This window comes from Erythrolamprus reginae, chromosome 6 (assembly GCF_031021105.1).
Source record: "Erythrolamprus reginae isolate rEryReg1 chromosome 6, rEryReg1.hap1, whole genome shotgun sequence".
Taxonomy (NCBI): domain Eukaryota; kingdom Metazoa; phylum Chordata; class Lepidosauria; order Squamata; family Dipsadidae; genus Erythrolamprus; species Erythrolamprus reginae.
The window spans coordinates 1190229-1206127 of record NC_091955.1 but is presented as its reverse complement, the minus strand read 5'-3'; the positions used below and the strand labels follow the sequence as shown (position 1 = coordinate 1206127).

Genomic DNA, 15899 nt, shown 5'->3' with positions numbered 1-15899 from the left:
GAAAGAAAAAAGAAAGAAAGAAAGAAAGAAAGAAAGAAATTAAGAAATTTTACCAATTTTCGGTGATTTTTTACTTCCATACATGCATGGAAGCAAAAATAGATTTCATCGATTTTTGCCATTTTTTGATTCCACGCATGCACAGAAGCAAAAGTATTGGCAAAAACAGCCAAAATCTCACGAGATTTGGCTTGCAAATTTTTTAAACTTTTTCTAACAGTATTTTTTTTATATAAAAAACATAGTACTGTATTCCACATTCTATCGGCAGGTGCATATTTCAGTGTCTTCCACTCGAAGTTTTATGTCATTGTTAACATTTCATGATGCTGAGTTTTTTTAAAAAAATGCCCCCATTAAATTGCAGGAGGAACTGATTTTTATGTGGTCTGTGATTTGTGGCTTCGTGGCGCTCCGTAGCCTGAAAACAGAGGCTTAAAACCATTTTATCTTTGCTTAGGATTCACCCGCCAAGGATGTGGCTCAAGTTTGAATTTTAAAATTAATAAATGGATCAAAAACTCTGCCTTGGCTTGTTTGGGGATAACAAAGACACAAAATGACCAGCCCAATGCAGATGTTGGAAGGAATTAAGCAGAGCTGAGTGTTAGGAGCTGCTCAGAGCCATTGCCTTGTGCATATTTTGGAAACATTGTGAGTTAAATTATTATTATTATTATTATTATTATTATTATTATTATTATTATTATTTATTGGATTTGTATGCCGCCCCTCTCCGTAGACTCGGGGCGGCTAACAACAGTGGTAAAAACAACATGCGACAGCTAAAAACCCTTATTTTAAAACCAATCATACATACAAACATACCATACATAAATTGTAGAAGCCTAGGAGGAAAGAATATCTCAGTTCCCCCATTGTAAATTCTTACAAGCAGTATATTGTTGCTCCTACATCACACACACACTCAAATATATAAGAAGAATGTGCCATTGGTAACATGGATTGTAGTCCCTTAAAGGTTCAGAAATATTAGGAAGTTTCTCTGGTTTTCATAAATTGTGAAAATTTTATTTATTTATTTTATTTATTCATTTGTCCAATGCACAAATACATAGGAAGGAAAATAGACATGTGGTAATATATATAAGGGTAAAGTGAACTTAGAGGAGAGGATATATGAAAGAAAGAAAATATATAGGATAAGTGAGAGAAAGGAAAGACAATTGGACAGGGGACGGAAGGCACACCAGGGCACTTACGGACGCCCCTTTATTATTAGGAAGTTTATCTGGTTTTGCATAAATAGTGAAAATTATGACCTTGCAAGATTTTTCTAGGAAGTCAAAGGAGAAACGGTTAAGATGGATGATTACATAGATGATAAAAAAAAATAAAGATTCCATTTTCTATTTTTTTCTCAGTATTACACCACAAAGGGAAAAAAAAGAATGTTTATTTGGAATTTATTTTACGATGGATTGCCGTTGCTTTTGCAAACGTTAAACATACAGCCCCATTTTTCTCAGCCTTTAAGGAGCACACTATTTGATGTTCGTTGTATGTACATTGAAAATCTCATATTCTACTTTATGGCAACACGCGAATATGTTCCGCGAAAGATTTTTAAGGAAGGAGAATCACATGCAACCCGTAACCATGGTGAAGTAAATCTTGGTTTCTCCCCCCCCCCCATTTAATCCAATTTTACAAGTCTGCAGAACATAACGGAACCACAAATTAACAGCTGAGTAAGAATATAACCAGCTGGGTTGGGGCTCTGCAGACAACAAGGCCCCGTAGGCTGAACCTGGTTATTGTTAACCTCGATTCTTTGTCTAGGGGCAGGAGGGACTTTTCAGCAAACATTGCAGCTGTGAGAGCAATCATGGGCTTCCCCAAATATGCCCATGTCACACCAACACTCCGCAGTCTGCATTGGTTGCCGATCAGTTTCTGGTCACAATTCAAAGTGTTGGTTATGACCTATAAAGCCCTTTACGGCATCGGACCAGGATATCTCCGGGACCGCCTTCTGCCGCACGAATCCCATCGACCAGTTAGGTCCCACAGAGTTGGCCTTCTCCGGGTCCCGTCAACTAAACAATGTCGGTTGGTGGGACCCAGGGGAAGAGCCTTCTCTGTGGTGGCCCCAACCCTCTGGAACTAACTCCCCCCAGAGATTAGAATAGCCCCCACCCTTCTTGCCTTTCGTAAGCTTCTTAAAACCCACCTCTATTGTTATGATTATTATTTTATTTTTATTTATTTTTTGTTATTATTTTGATACTTTTATTTATGGTTTATTATGATTATCATTTTATTATTTTTATTTATGGTTTATTATTATTGTTTATTTGGTTTATTATAATTATTGTATAATTATTTATGGTTTGTTATTATTATTTTATTATTTTAATTTATGGTTTTTATTAAGATTATTTTATTACTTTTATTCATGGTTTATTATTGCTATCATTTTATTATTCATTGTTTATTATTATTATTATTATTTATTTGCTTTATTTATGGTTTGTTATGATTATTTTATCTGTTTTATTTATGGTTTATTATTATTATTTTATTTTTATTTATGATTTTCTATGATGATGATGATTGTTTCATTATTTTTATTTATGGTTTGTTATTATTGTTACCTTACTATTATGTTTTTTATGATTATTATTACATTATTTTTATTCATGGTTTATTATTATTATTATTATTATTATTATTATTATTATTATTATTATTATTATTATTATTATTATTATTATTGGGAGGGGAGGGCAGTGCTTCCCCCTCCGGGTAGCCCTGGACTTCCCAGCCCGAGATCCAGAGGCCCCAGGAGGATGCTCTCCCCCTGCCTTGGTCCCCTCCTGCATCCTTTGCCACCTGGGAGCGCATCCTTCCCTCCCTCCCTCCCTCCCTCTCGCAGCTGTCACCGGGGGGGGGGAAGGATGCTGGGGAGCCCCTTCTCTCCCCCCACCCTCCCCACTGGCGCCTGCGCACTGCCTCTTCTTCCTCCTCCTCCCTCCCCTCCCGTCGGGCAGCTGGCAGGCGGGCAGGCGCGGCGGCGGCCGGGCGAGGCTTCCCGGGCGGAGCGGCGATGGTCCGGCTGCGGGGCGCGCTGGGCTGGCTGGCCGGCTGGGCAGCGCTCCTGCTGGGATGGCCGGCCGAGGCCGTGGACGCCTCCGCGGGTCTCCAGCGCCCGCCCTGCCGGGAGGTGAGCCAACCACGCGCCATGGGATGGAGGGGGGGATTCCCGCGGGGACCCCCTCCAGGACAGCCCCGCGGGGTCGAGGGGTCCCCCGAGGTCAGCCAAACGGGCCCCCGTCCTTTCCCCCCCTCCTCTTCCAAAGTGGGTGGCTGGGCGCCCCGCGTGGGTAGAGAAAAACCCTCCCGACTTCTCCGCGGAGCTCCCCTCCTTTATTTCCCGGGGAGGGAGAGCTTTCTTTCCCCGCTCCCAGCATCCCCCCCCACCGGGCTTTATTTCCCGAGCGGGAAAGGAGACCACCAGGAAAGCCCAGGAGGGTCCCTTCGCTGGGCAAGGCAGCCGGGGTCGCATTGCTTGCTTGAGATTTGGACAGTTCCTGCGGTGGCTCCAAGAGGGGAGAGAGATTTCCCGAAGATGTGTGTGTGTGTGTGTGTGTTCTTGTGTGTGTTTGTGTGTGTGTGTTACAGTCCCAAGCCCAACAATCTGGCGTGCAAAGGCCCCAGAAAGGTTGTTTGGGCATTAATGCTGCCTTGAACCCGAAGCGCAGAAATCGAGGTGACTCTTTTCTCCACTTAGAGATATAATCAATGGGCGGTAGAGTTTCTGAGAGTATATTTCACTTCTTTTCATGGATTTTGTATTGATATTGTTATTGGAAGCTGTCTGAGTCCTTCGGCATTGGGTGGCACAGAAGTCAAATTAAATGAATAAATGGATGAATGAATGGATGAATGAGTAAATAAGTAAATATGTAAGTAAATAGATACATAGATGATAGACAGATAGACAGATAGAAGGATAGCTAGGTAGGTAGACAGACAGACAGATAGATAGATACATAGATAGAAGGATAGATAGATAGATGATAGATAGATAGATAGATAGATAGATAGATAGATACATCCATACATACATACATACATACGTTCATAGATAGATAGATAGATAGATTATAGATATAGATAGATAGATGATAGATAGATAGATACATATGTATATAGATAGATAGATAGATTATAGATATAGATAGATAGATAGATATAGATAGATATATAGATGATAGATAGATAGATTCATAGATAGATAGATTCATAGATACATACATAGATACATAGATAGATAGATTCATAGATAGATACATAGATAGGATAGATAATAATAATAATAATAATAATAATAATAATAATTATTATTATTATTATTTATTAGATTTGTATGCCGCCCCTCTCCAAAGACTCGGGGTGGCTCACAACAATAAATAACAATGTTACAATGGAAACATTGTAGATAGATGATAGATAGAAAGAAAAAGAAATAAATAAAGATAGATGGATAGATAGATAGATGATAGAAAGAAAGAAAGAGAAAGTTAGATAGAGATAGATAGATAGATAGATAGATGATAGAAAGAAAGAGAAAGATAGATAGATAGATAGATAGATAGATAGAAAGATAATGATAGATAATGATGATAGATAATGATAGTTAGATAATGATAGGTAATGATGATAGATAGATAATGATAGATAGATAGATAGATAGATAGATGGATGGATGGATGGATGGATTAGATAGATAAGTAGATAGATAGATAAATAGATAGATAGATTGATAGATAGATAATGATAGATAATGATAGATAATGATGATAGATAGATAATGATAGATAATGATGATAGATAGATAATGATAGATAATGATGATAGATAGATAATGATAGATAATGATGATAGATAGATAATAGATAGATGGATAGATGGACAGACAGTGGGGAACACAGTGGGGGTAGTAAGTTCATGCACTATTTATTAAATACTTAAATACTTTTTTAATTGTCTTTCCTTTGCTAGTACCTTAGTATGATCTTTAATTCCTTTTAAAATAGGAAATACAGTAATTCAATAGTCTTTTTTTACCCATAAAGACTTTGATTGTTTTAATCATTAGAACTGAACTTTTATAGCAATTCAAGAAAATGGAGCCTAACCTGTTATCCTACTGAGTGCAGGACACAACCTTCAAATGTGACTGTGCTCCTCCACAAATAACGCTGTCCATCATTTGTCCTTTTTGTGACTATTCAAATAATGGGATTTCATCCACTGAAAAAGAGTCCAAGCCCCTATTTGAAAACTTCTCTTGGTCAGTAAGCCACTCCCACCCCGATCACATGATCTTTAAGCCACCCCCCGGCCACATGATTGTCAAGCCACTCCCACCCGGTCACATGATCTTTAAGCCACCCCCCGGCCACATGATTGTCAAGCCACTCCCACCCGGTCGCATGATCTTTAAGCCACTCCCGGTCATATTCTATTCTATTCTATGTGGTTGGTCAGCCAGTTGCCAATCCACTTGGTAGTGTTTCTGTCTATCCCACTTTTCTCTAGTTTCCAGAGTAATAGATTGTGGTCAACCTTGTGGAGAGCTTTGCCGAAATCCAGATATAAATCCAGAGATCTCTATTATTTCTATTTCTGTTCTGTTCTGTTCTGCTCTGCTCTGCTCTATTCTCTATTCAATTCTTAGGGTGGGTGGGTAGGTGGATAGATGGATGGATTATGGATGGATGGATGGATGGATAGATATAGAGATGCAGTAGACAGATGATAGATAGATAGATAGATAGATAATTGATGGATGGATGGTTAGATGGATAGATAGATATAGAGACCCAGTAGATAGATGATAGACAGATAGATATAGATGATAGATTTATCAATACAGACTCATTAGATAGATAGATAGATAGATAGATAGATAGATAGATAGATAGATAGATAGATAGATAATGGATGGTTTGATGGATAGATAGATATAGAGACCCAGTAGATAGATGATAGACAGATAGATATAGATGATAGATTTATCAATACAGACTCATTAGATAGATAGATAGATAGATAGATAGATAGATAGATAGATAGATAGATAGATAGATAGATAATGGATGGTTAGATGGATAGATAGATATAGAGACCCAGTAGATAGATGATAGACAGATAGATATAGATGATAGATTTATCAATACAGACTCATTAGATAGATAGATAGATAGATAGATAGATAGATAGATAGATAGATAGATAATGGATGGATGGTTAGATGGATAGATAGATATAGAGACCCAGTAGATAGATGATAGACAGATAGATATAGATGATAGATTAATAAATAGAGGCACGATAGATGGATAGATAGATAGATAGATAGATAGATAGATAGGATGGATGTAGAGAACCTAGTAGATGATAGACAGATAAATATATACAGATGATAGATAAATACAGACACATTAGATAGGCAGGCAGGTAAGTAGGTAGGTAGGTGGGTAGAAAAGTAGGTAGATGGATCGATGGATGGGCTGACATGCATTTAATGAATTTGATACCAAGTCTTCCTGGTAGAGAACCTAGCGAGTGTTTGCACAGACCCAGGGAGAGTGTTGTTGACTCAGCGCTTGTACAACCATTGGAAACGTTTTGCTCCCTTGCTGGCTGTGGCTGGTAAGCTACTCAGAGGCTTGGCAAGGCTTCTGCTTCGTAGGCGGGCTTGGCTTGGGTAGGGGAAACCCTGGCACTGCGGCGCAGCAGGTAACGATCAAACCGGCCTTTGAATAAGGTGCAGATTGTCAATGGTTGTTTGTGTTGGGAGAGTCACTCTCTAATCAGATTTGTGGGTTGCTTCATTTATTCCAAGAATAATGGGTTACAATGCATTGTAACAAGACCTTATTTCTAATGGCCCTCAAAGTGCTTCTGTTTCCATCCTTGATTTAATACAAATGGCTTTGCTCTTCCTTTCCCTCCAGTTTTGCTCCCAAATTAACACAATTCTTTTTGTTCCTTTTCTGAATCCTAATAAGGCAACGTAGAAAGTTCCTATCTGTGTTACGTTAAGGAATAGGCTGCAATTAGCCATATGTGCTGGTCTCTATTGCATTGTTTATTTGTTTGTTTATTTATTTATTTACCAAACAAGTATAGTACTATAGTACATATTAACATAACAGAACATAACATAAGTAGAAGGTAGTAATAGAAAGGATAATAAGACAGTAGGACAGGGACCTTAGGCAAAAAAGTGCACTTATGCACGCCCCTTACAGACCTCTTAGAAAAGGGGAGATGTCAATTGTAGATAATATAAGGTTGAAGATTCTGGGATTGGGGGAAGCAACAAACAGAGTCAGGTAATGAGTTCCAGGCGTTGACCCCTCTATTGCTGAAATCGTATTTTCTGCAGTCAAGTTTGGAGCGATTTACATTCAGTTTGTATCTATTACGTGCTCTTGTGTTGCTGTTGTTAAAGGTGAAGTAGTCACTGACAGGGAGTACATTATGTTGTATGATTTTATGAACAACAGTTAAATCAGTTTCGGAGACGACGTAGTTGTAAATTTTCTAGATTTAGTATTTGAAGTCTGGAGGAGTAGGGTCATTTGTTACGTGAGCAGGAGTGGAGGACTCTTCTTGTGAAGTATTTCTGGACTCCTGTGATTGTTTTAATATCTAATATGCAGTGTGGATTCCACACAGGTGAGCTATATTCTAGAATAGGTCTTACAAATGTTTTGTATGCTCTGGTTAATAAATCAGTGTTTCTAGAGAAGAAGCTATGTAAGATTAGGTTTACAATTCTTAATACTTAGGTCATTGTATTGGATTGTAATGTATTGTTGTTTGTCAGTGATAGAAACAAGAATCAAGATTTTGTGAGTCCATTCTCCCTAGCAATAGATCCACGCAACCGTAGGCTCCTTTTATCCGTAGGAATATTGAGTTTACTGTTCCTATCAATGCAATTCACGTCTCCCCGGTTATTAATATTGCATGATGCTGATGTTAGCATACCAAGCATTATAGATGAGCGATATAAAAAAAAATGTCAGTGAGTAAAATTAAACAAATACCGATACGCGCCTGGTGGAATATACGAGGGTCGCCCAGAAAGCAATGCACCACATTTTTTTTCTCAGCCTACAGTAGTGGTACAAATGTGAAACTTTCGATATAAATTATTTGAATTGTCAGGAGTGCGTGTGTAAATGTTGCCTTTCTTCAGACAGACAGCGTAGTTGCAGCAGTGTTTCGAAATGGCGTCTGTAAGTGACGTACGTTACAAGCAGCGTGTCGTCATTGAATTTCTCACTGCGGAGAAAGAAACTGTTGGGAACATTCACAAATGTTTGTGTGCAGTTGATGGAGAATCTGCAGTTGACAGAAGTACGGTTAGTCGCTGGGCACATTAGAGGTGATTCACACAGTGCAGAAATGGTTTCGTGACCAGAACAAGGAGTGGTACTGACAGGGGATACACGCCCTTGTGTCTCGCTGGAGGAAGGCCATAGAACGGGACGGAGATTATTTAATTTATTTTATTTATTGGCTTTATATGCCGCCCCTCTCCGCAGACTCGCAGATTATGTGGGAAAAATAGGCAGTGTAGAAGAAACATCCTTCTTTCTTGTGTGTAAGCTACATTGCGTTCCATAAATAATTGTTGAAGAAAAAAAATGTGGTGCATTATTTTCTGGGCGACCCTCATATCTTCTGGGAACACAAGCTAGACTTTTAAGCTAAGTGGTCATTTGGAAGTCCGTTAATGTTCTTTCCTACTCAGGAAGTGGACTTTCCTGAACCGATGAGAAATGGCAACATGGGATAAGAGAGTGAAAATGTGGGTTTAAAAGAAAAATGGGATTGTTTTGGACTCGCTTGGAAAAAGACAGGTGACAGCTCTCTTTGTGCAAAGGCATTGGCCCAGTAGGGCATTCTCCTGGTCATAGATCCATCTTTCTATAAAATCATGCATGGGGTAGAAAAGGCGGATAGAGAATAATTCTTTTCTCCATCACACAATCCTAGGACAAGGGGGTCCTCCCTAAAACTCATAGGTAGGAAAGTGAGGAAAAATAAAGGGAAATATTTCTTCACCCAGAGGGTCATTGGTTGATGGAATTCCCGTCCAGAAGAGGCCGTGACAGCTGTCAGCCTGGAGAGCTTCAAGGCAGGATGAGACAGATTCATGGAGGCCAAGTATATCCATGGTGGTGATTGAAACGGATGTCCAAGTGCCACCTCTATGTTGGTTGAGACAGGCAGGGTTACCTTGAGTATCATTTGTTGGGGCTCAGGGGAAAGGGAGGGTCTTACCTTCTCTTTCTGCTCAAGATCCCCATGGACAATTGGGGGGCCACTCTGGGACACAGAAGGCTGGACTCGATGGGCTTTGGCCTGATTCAGCAGGGCTCTTCTTAGGTTCTTAAGTTCTTTCTACCAGACACAATCACTGGGCTCTGAAAAAGTGTGAAATCTCTGAAGTCTAGATTGTGATCTTCTCATCTCACCACTGATCCCACGAGTTCCTGATGCTTATAGGAACAGGAACCATTTATAAAGATTTGGAACTCTTTGGATCTGGAGGTCAAATGCAACCCTTGGCACCCCATATCTTCAACTGCACGAAGCAATTGTGTTCTTTCTTGTATAGTGTCCTACAGAGCCATAGGTAATTTGTTTTATTAAGTACGTATTAGTGATATACAAAGATATAATAATACTTATATGCATGATACTAGTAAGAGAGAAGCATTAGGACAGGGGACGGAAGGCACGCTGGTGCACTTATGAACGCCCCTTACTGACCTCTTAGGAATCGGGAGAGGTCAACGGTGGACAGTCTAAGGGTCAAGTTTGGGGGGTTAGGTGATGATACTACAGAGTCTGGTAGTGAGTTCCAACCATCATATTTCCTGCAGTCAAGTTTGGAGCAGTTTACTTTAAGTTTGCATCTGTTGTGTGCTCTTGTGTTGTTGTGGTTTAAGCTGAAGTAGTTGTTGACAGAAAGGACGTTATAGCAGATGATTTTATGGGCTCTGCTTGGGACTGGTTTAAGGCGACGTAGTTCTAAGCTTTCTAAACCTAGGATTGTAAGTCTTGTTGCGTAGGGGATTCTGTTGCGAGTGGAGGAGTGGAGGGCTCTTCTCGTAAAGCATCTCTGGACATTTTCTAGGGTGTTTATGTCTGAAATGCAGTGTGGGTTCCAGACTGATGAGCTGTATTCAAGGATTGGTCTGGCTAAGGTTTTGTATACTTTAGTTAGGAGGGTGAGATTACCGGAGCAGAAGCTACGTAGGATGAGGTTAACAAAGTCATCGTCTCTGAAGCATCTTCTCCCCGTTAAGAAAGAATTATATGCGGGCTGTCCTTTAAATGACCACAGTGACCATTCTTGGCACCGTCCACACCCTGTTCGGCTCACCACAGTGGTTCTTTGATGGAGATGTCCAATTAGGAAAAATCTCCCCTGAAGACAGGCCATTTTAAAGCCACAATTGTATGTGATTTGCTTTGTATTTTCCCTAATTGCAATTGATCTATTGGCCCTGAAACCTGGACAGTCTTTGGAACGGAGTTAACATTTTTCCGCTTTTGGGTGGTAGCAAAAGCAGGCAAGGAACCGCCGAGAGGTTTTAACTAAGCCATTGGTTCCCTGTATCACGTAACGATAAACAAGGTTTATAAATTGACTGTGATCCGTTGGGCGATGAGCAGAGAGCTACATTCTGATTTTATATACCGGTGGATTAGATCATACATTCCATTGATCCCAAAGTACATGTTTCATGAACCAGACGAAAGAATAACTCGAATATATTGCAGAACCAAATTCCCATCTTTTCAGGAATTGCAGTAGTGCATGAATTTCAAGGACACAAATAAAAACATTCCATTTTAATGGACCCAAATGGACAGAAGGACACAAATAAAAACATTTTATATTACTACTACTACTACTAATAATAATAATTTAACAATTTAACAATTTAACAATTTAACAATTTAACAATTTAACAATTTAACAATTTAACAATTTAACAATTTAACAATTTAACAATTTAACAATTTAACAATTTAACAATTTAACAATTTAACAATTTAACAATTTAACAATTTAACAATTTAACAATTTGTTAGATTTGTCTGCTGCCCCTCTATGAAGACTCTGAAGACTATTCATTTGTATGTAATGGTGGTATAAAAAGATATAACAATGTTTATATACATGATATTAGTAAGAGAGAAATGTTAGAATAGATTAAATTAGATTTATTTGATTTGTATGCCGCCCCTCTCCGGGGACTCGGAGGACAGGGGACGGAAGGCACTCTGGTGCACTTATGCATGGCCCTTACTGACCTCTGAGGAATCAGAAGAGGTCAACAGTGTATGATCTAAGAGTGAGGTTTTGGGGGTTAGGAGATGAAACTACAGTTTGTTAGTGAGTTCCATGCATAAACTACTCAGTTACTAAAGTCGTATTTCCTGCAGTCGAGTTTGGAGCGGTTTACTTGAAGTTTGCATCGGTTGTGTGCTCGTGTGTTGTTGTGGTTGAAGCTGAAGTAGTCATTGACAGGAATGACGTTGTAGCAGATGATTTTATGGGCTATGTTTAGGTGGTGTTTAAGGCGACGTCGTTCTAAGCTTTCTAAACCTGGATTGTGAGTCTAGTTGTGTAGGGGATTCTGTTGCGAGTGGAGGAGTGGAGGGCTAAGTGTACAGGTATCTGATGTGACTTTTCCTAGCTTCACCTGCTGCTTCCTGTCGGTTAGGAACCTTGTGATCCACTTACAAGTGTGTCCAGGTACTGCTAGCTGATTTAGTTTAGTTAAAAGAATAATTATGCACCGCCTGCGACGGTCGTTTGGGCTGGAAAGTATTTGGGACTTAAAAACCGGTCGCAGGAAGTCGAGGAAGGAAATCAGTGCAGCTCGTGGGAGCTGATAAGATTTCTGAGCTCGCGGGTCAAATGCAGAGAGAGGCCGACTTCTCTGCTGAGCGAAAGAGCCTTTCTTCGGGGGGGAAATCCTCCCAGGTCTGTCCAGCAGGAGCAAGTCGGTAGCACCGAGAGTATGTGGTTCAGAGAAACGGTAGCAGCACGAAACTCCATCCACCCGCCTGTACATCGGTTACTTCCTGGTTTTAACCCTCTTCACAGGGTTTGCCCCTTACCATCCTGGGACCTGGACTGAGATCTGGCTGGATGCTCCAAGGACACGAGCTTTGCAGCTTGTAATTTTCAAAACAATATTTTTATTTATTTTTTCCTTCCACATTGAATTTCGTCATTTACAGCTCCAGCGTGCAAAAAGGCATTCCAATCTCACAGACTAAACCACGAAGTTACAATTCTTTCTAAAAGAACAGGCTGTCTGCTTCCAAACATCTTCTTATCCCTGAGTCAGGTTCACGCTGTTAATTCTCAATGGTTCTTTTCCCGCCCACAAGATCTCTTTTTATTCTTCTAGTAATTTGTCGGCACTCTAACCGTTTGTAAATTCCCGATTCCATGAAGCAATTCTTGCTGCGTTTTTCATTTGTTTTCCGAATCTCAGTCTACCGTATTGACGATGAAAATTACAGTTCTTACTGTCTTTTGAATGATACCTGTCATGTATTGCATTGGAAACGGAGTAAGATTCCTAATGCACTTTAGCTATTCAGTCACAGTGGATTCTGATTAGCTCCTTGCCACTCTAAGGGGGAAATATATTTAACAGAATAAAAGAGTTGGAATAGCAATAACACTTATATACCGCTTCATACTGTTTTTACAGCCCTCTCTAAGCAGTTTACAGTCAGCCTCTTGCCCCCAACAATCTGGGTCCTCACTTGACAAAGGAAGGAAGGAAGGAAGGAAGGAAGGACGGAAGGAAGAGCAATAACACTTAGACTTATATACCGCTTTCTAGTGCTTTTACAGCCCTCTCTGAGTGGTTTACAGGATCGGCCTCTTGCCCCCAACAATCTGGGTCCTCATTTAAGGAAGGAAGGAAGGAAGGAAGGAAGGAAGGAAGGAAGGAAGGAAGGAAGGAAGGAAGGAAGGAATAGCAATAACAGACATATATACTGCTTCATAGCGCTTTCACAGCCCTCTCTAAGTGGTTTACAGAGTCAGCCTCTTGCCCCCAACAATCTGGGTCCTCACTTGACCCAGGAAGGAAGGAAGGAAGGAAGGAGGGAGGGAGGGAAGGAAGGAAGGAAGGAAGGAAGGAAGGAAGGAAGGAAGGAAGGAAGGAAGTCAGACAGACAGTCTTGGAGACTTTTCACAGCTTATGGGTCGGAGTAGAAAAAAAAGGTTTATCAACATTACAGGGAAGAATTGGTGCAGCTGCAGGCGAAGCATTAATATTTTGTCTGCCGTGCTCGTTTTACATCTCGAAGGGGAAAAAACGGAGTCCGCCTTGTAATTTGTGCGTTAAAGGTGCTGAATTAGCAGGATTTGACAATCTGCTGTTGGGTAGATGCGTTCGCTTCCGTCGTCTTGTTGTTTCTCTCCCGCTGTCTAGACTACATTAACCTTGGGCAGGGTCTCCTAGGAGAAGAGGGAGGGCAGCGGCTTTTCCCCCAGGCACGGGAGAGTTAAATAAAGAAGACCTCCACTCTCCACCTGCCCCAAATGCCCTCGAGTGCAGATACGGCTGCATTGAATGCCAGCAACAACGAGAGGAAGACCCTCTGAAGACGGGCAAGGGGGTAAATTTTCCAGCTAGAAAATAGTAGCTATCAAATACTTTCTTGCTGCGAGTAAGACAGGCCGGGAATCAATCAATCAGAGTAGGGATGGAAGGGACCTTGGAGGCTTATTGTAGACTATGCACACGAAACCCACACATGTGGATTCAGTCCTCTTGCAAGGCCTCCTGTTCAGTTTGGGGAGGAGGTTGGGGACGCGTTTGTGTGGGGGAGAGCCACCAACTGCTCCCTCGGCATGTAGGAGAAGAGACGTCTGAGTCAGGTCCCAGTCGTCTAGCCTTCTGCACAGATGGTGCGCATGGCGCATGGCGTTTCCATAAATGCAGAATCATCATTAGCGAATGATGATGATAATAATAATAATAATAATAATAATAATAATAATAATAATTTATTAGATTTGCATGCCGCCCCTCTCCGAAGATTCGGGGCGGCTCACAACAACAATAACAATACAATATAATACAAATCTAATATTAAAAAGAGCAAGTTAAAACCCATTATTACTAAAAACAATCTATGCTACACAATCACACCACACTCAAATGCTACAAGTCAGAAAAAGGGGGGGGGATTAGTCCCCCCATGCCTGGCGACATAAATGGGTCCTCAACATCTTGTGGAAGGTGAGGAGGGTGGGGGCAATTCGAATCTCCAGAGGGAGTTGATTCTAGAGGGCAGGGGCCACCACAGAGAAGGCTCTTCCCCTAGGCCCTGTCAGACGACAGTGTTTAGTTGACGGGACTCGGAGAAGGCCGCTGGGTGGAAGAATGACCTCCCTTGAAGGCCTTCTCAACTTCTCCTAGTTTCAGACACATCGGAGGTGACAGCCGGCTACGGATCCTTCTCTGCGCTGTGCTGTTGTTTCCTTTCAGTTTAGAAGTTCCTGACATACATTCATTCATAGAAACATAGAAGACTGGTGGCAGAAAAAGACCTCCTCATCCATCTCGTCTACTCTGATACTATTTCCTGTATTTTATCTTAGGATGGATCTATGTTAATGCCAGGCTTGTTTACATTCAGTTCCCGTGGATTGACCAACCACGTCTGCTGGAAGTTTGTTCCAAGCATCTATGACTTGGCAAAACAAATAAAACAAACAAACAAATAAATAAATAAATTTGTGGCCATGTAATGATTCTAGGCTGAGTCCTCTCTTGACGCCGCCTCCAGGCTCCGTCTCTTTGTTTCCTCCAGATAAACCGTGTCTTCCACAAGAAAGATCCCTTCTGTGAATGGATCCATGAAGTGATCCCCTGGCTTTGAAAGAGGCCTTCCATCAAGGGGGGGGCAGGGGAGAGATCAGATAAATCAAGATGGTCGCTTTGATTGCCGTCTTGAATGGCCTTTTAAAAGCTTCCCCGTGGTGGACATCTCGGCTTTCTCTCCTTTAATGAGGCGAAATAGAGAGTGAAGGAGGGAAGGGGGACGAGCAAATGATCCCCGTTGCGTTTGGCAGGCGAAACAGATTGGAAACCACAGGACAGGAATGAATCACGACAATTAATTGCAGCAAATGAATTCAGGCCAAATGAATCAGCCCCCGCTGGGCCCCACGCGGAGGGATCACGTCGAAGATAACTCAGCTAGGCAATTGTTCCCAACGGAGAGGCAGCGGTGGTTGTCTCTCCTGGATAACACCGCAACTCCGCTCCCATTCCATAATCTTGCTACGTCTTAATTCTGGAGCATCTTGTCTTCCGGGTGTATCTTGAAACTCTAAAAATAGTGTCGACAGTGACTAGACCTCCTCGGGGGAAGGCAGGGAAGGAGGAGAAGATGGCATGTGTGGTTTTGTGTGTTTGTGTGTGTTTGTAAAGCTAGAATTCCTGCTAGCGAGGGAATACCTCACCCACAAATTCTGAGTTGATTCCAGAGGGCCGGGGCCGCCACAGAGAAGATTCTTCCCCTGAGTCGGCATTGTTTAATCTACGGGACCTGGAGAAGGCCAACTCTGTGGGACCTAACTAGTCGCTGGGATTCGTGCAGCAGAAGGCGGTCCCAAAGGTATTCTGGTCCGATGCCATGAAGGGCTTTAAAGGTCATCACCACCACTTTGAATTGTGACTGGAAACTGATCGGCAACCAATGCAGGCCGCGGAGTGTTGATGAAACATGGGCATACTTAGGGAAGCCCACGATTGCTCTCGCGGCCACATTCTGCACAATCTGGAGTTTCC

General features: G+C 41.4%; 1 protein-coding gene across 2 annotated transcripts in view; it reads left to right on the top strand.

Moving 5' to 3' along the window:
* The first annotated feature begins 3049 nt into the window (after positions 1 to 3049).
* Positions 3050 to 15899, top strand: part of ELAPOR2 (endosome-lysosome associated apoptosis and autophagy regulator family member 2) — a 399643-nt gene continuing 386793 nt past the window's right edge. For both annotated transcript variants that reach the window (XR_011559428.1, XM_070754949.1), the window contains exon 1: positions 3050 to 3187. Coding sequence is in view for 1 of the 2 variants with exons in the window: in XM_070754949.1 (XP_070611050.1) it covers positions 3071 to 3187 (117 nt within the window). In the remaining variant the exon portion in view is untranslated. The remainder of the gene's footprint in view (positions 3188 to 15899) is intronic.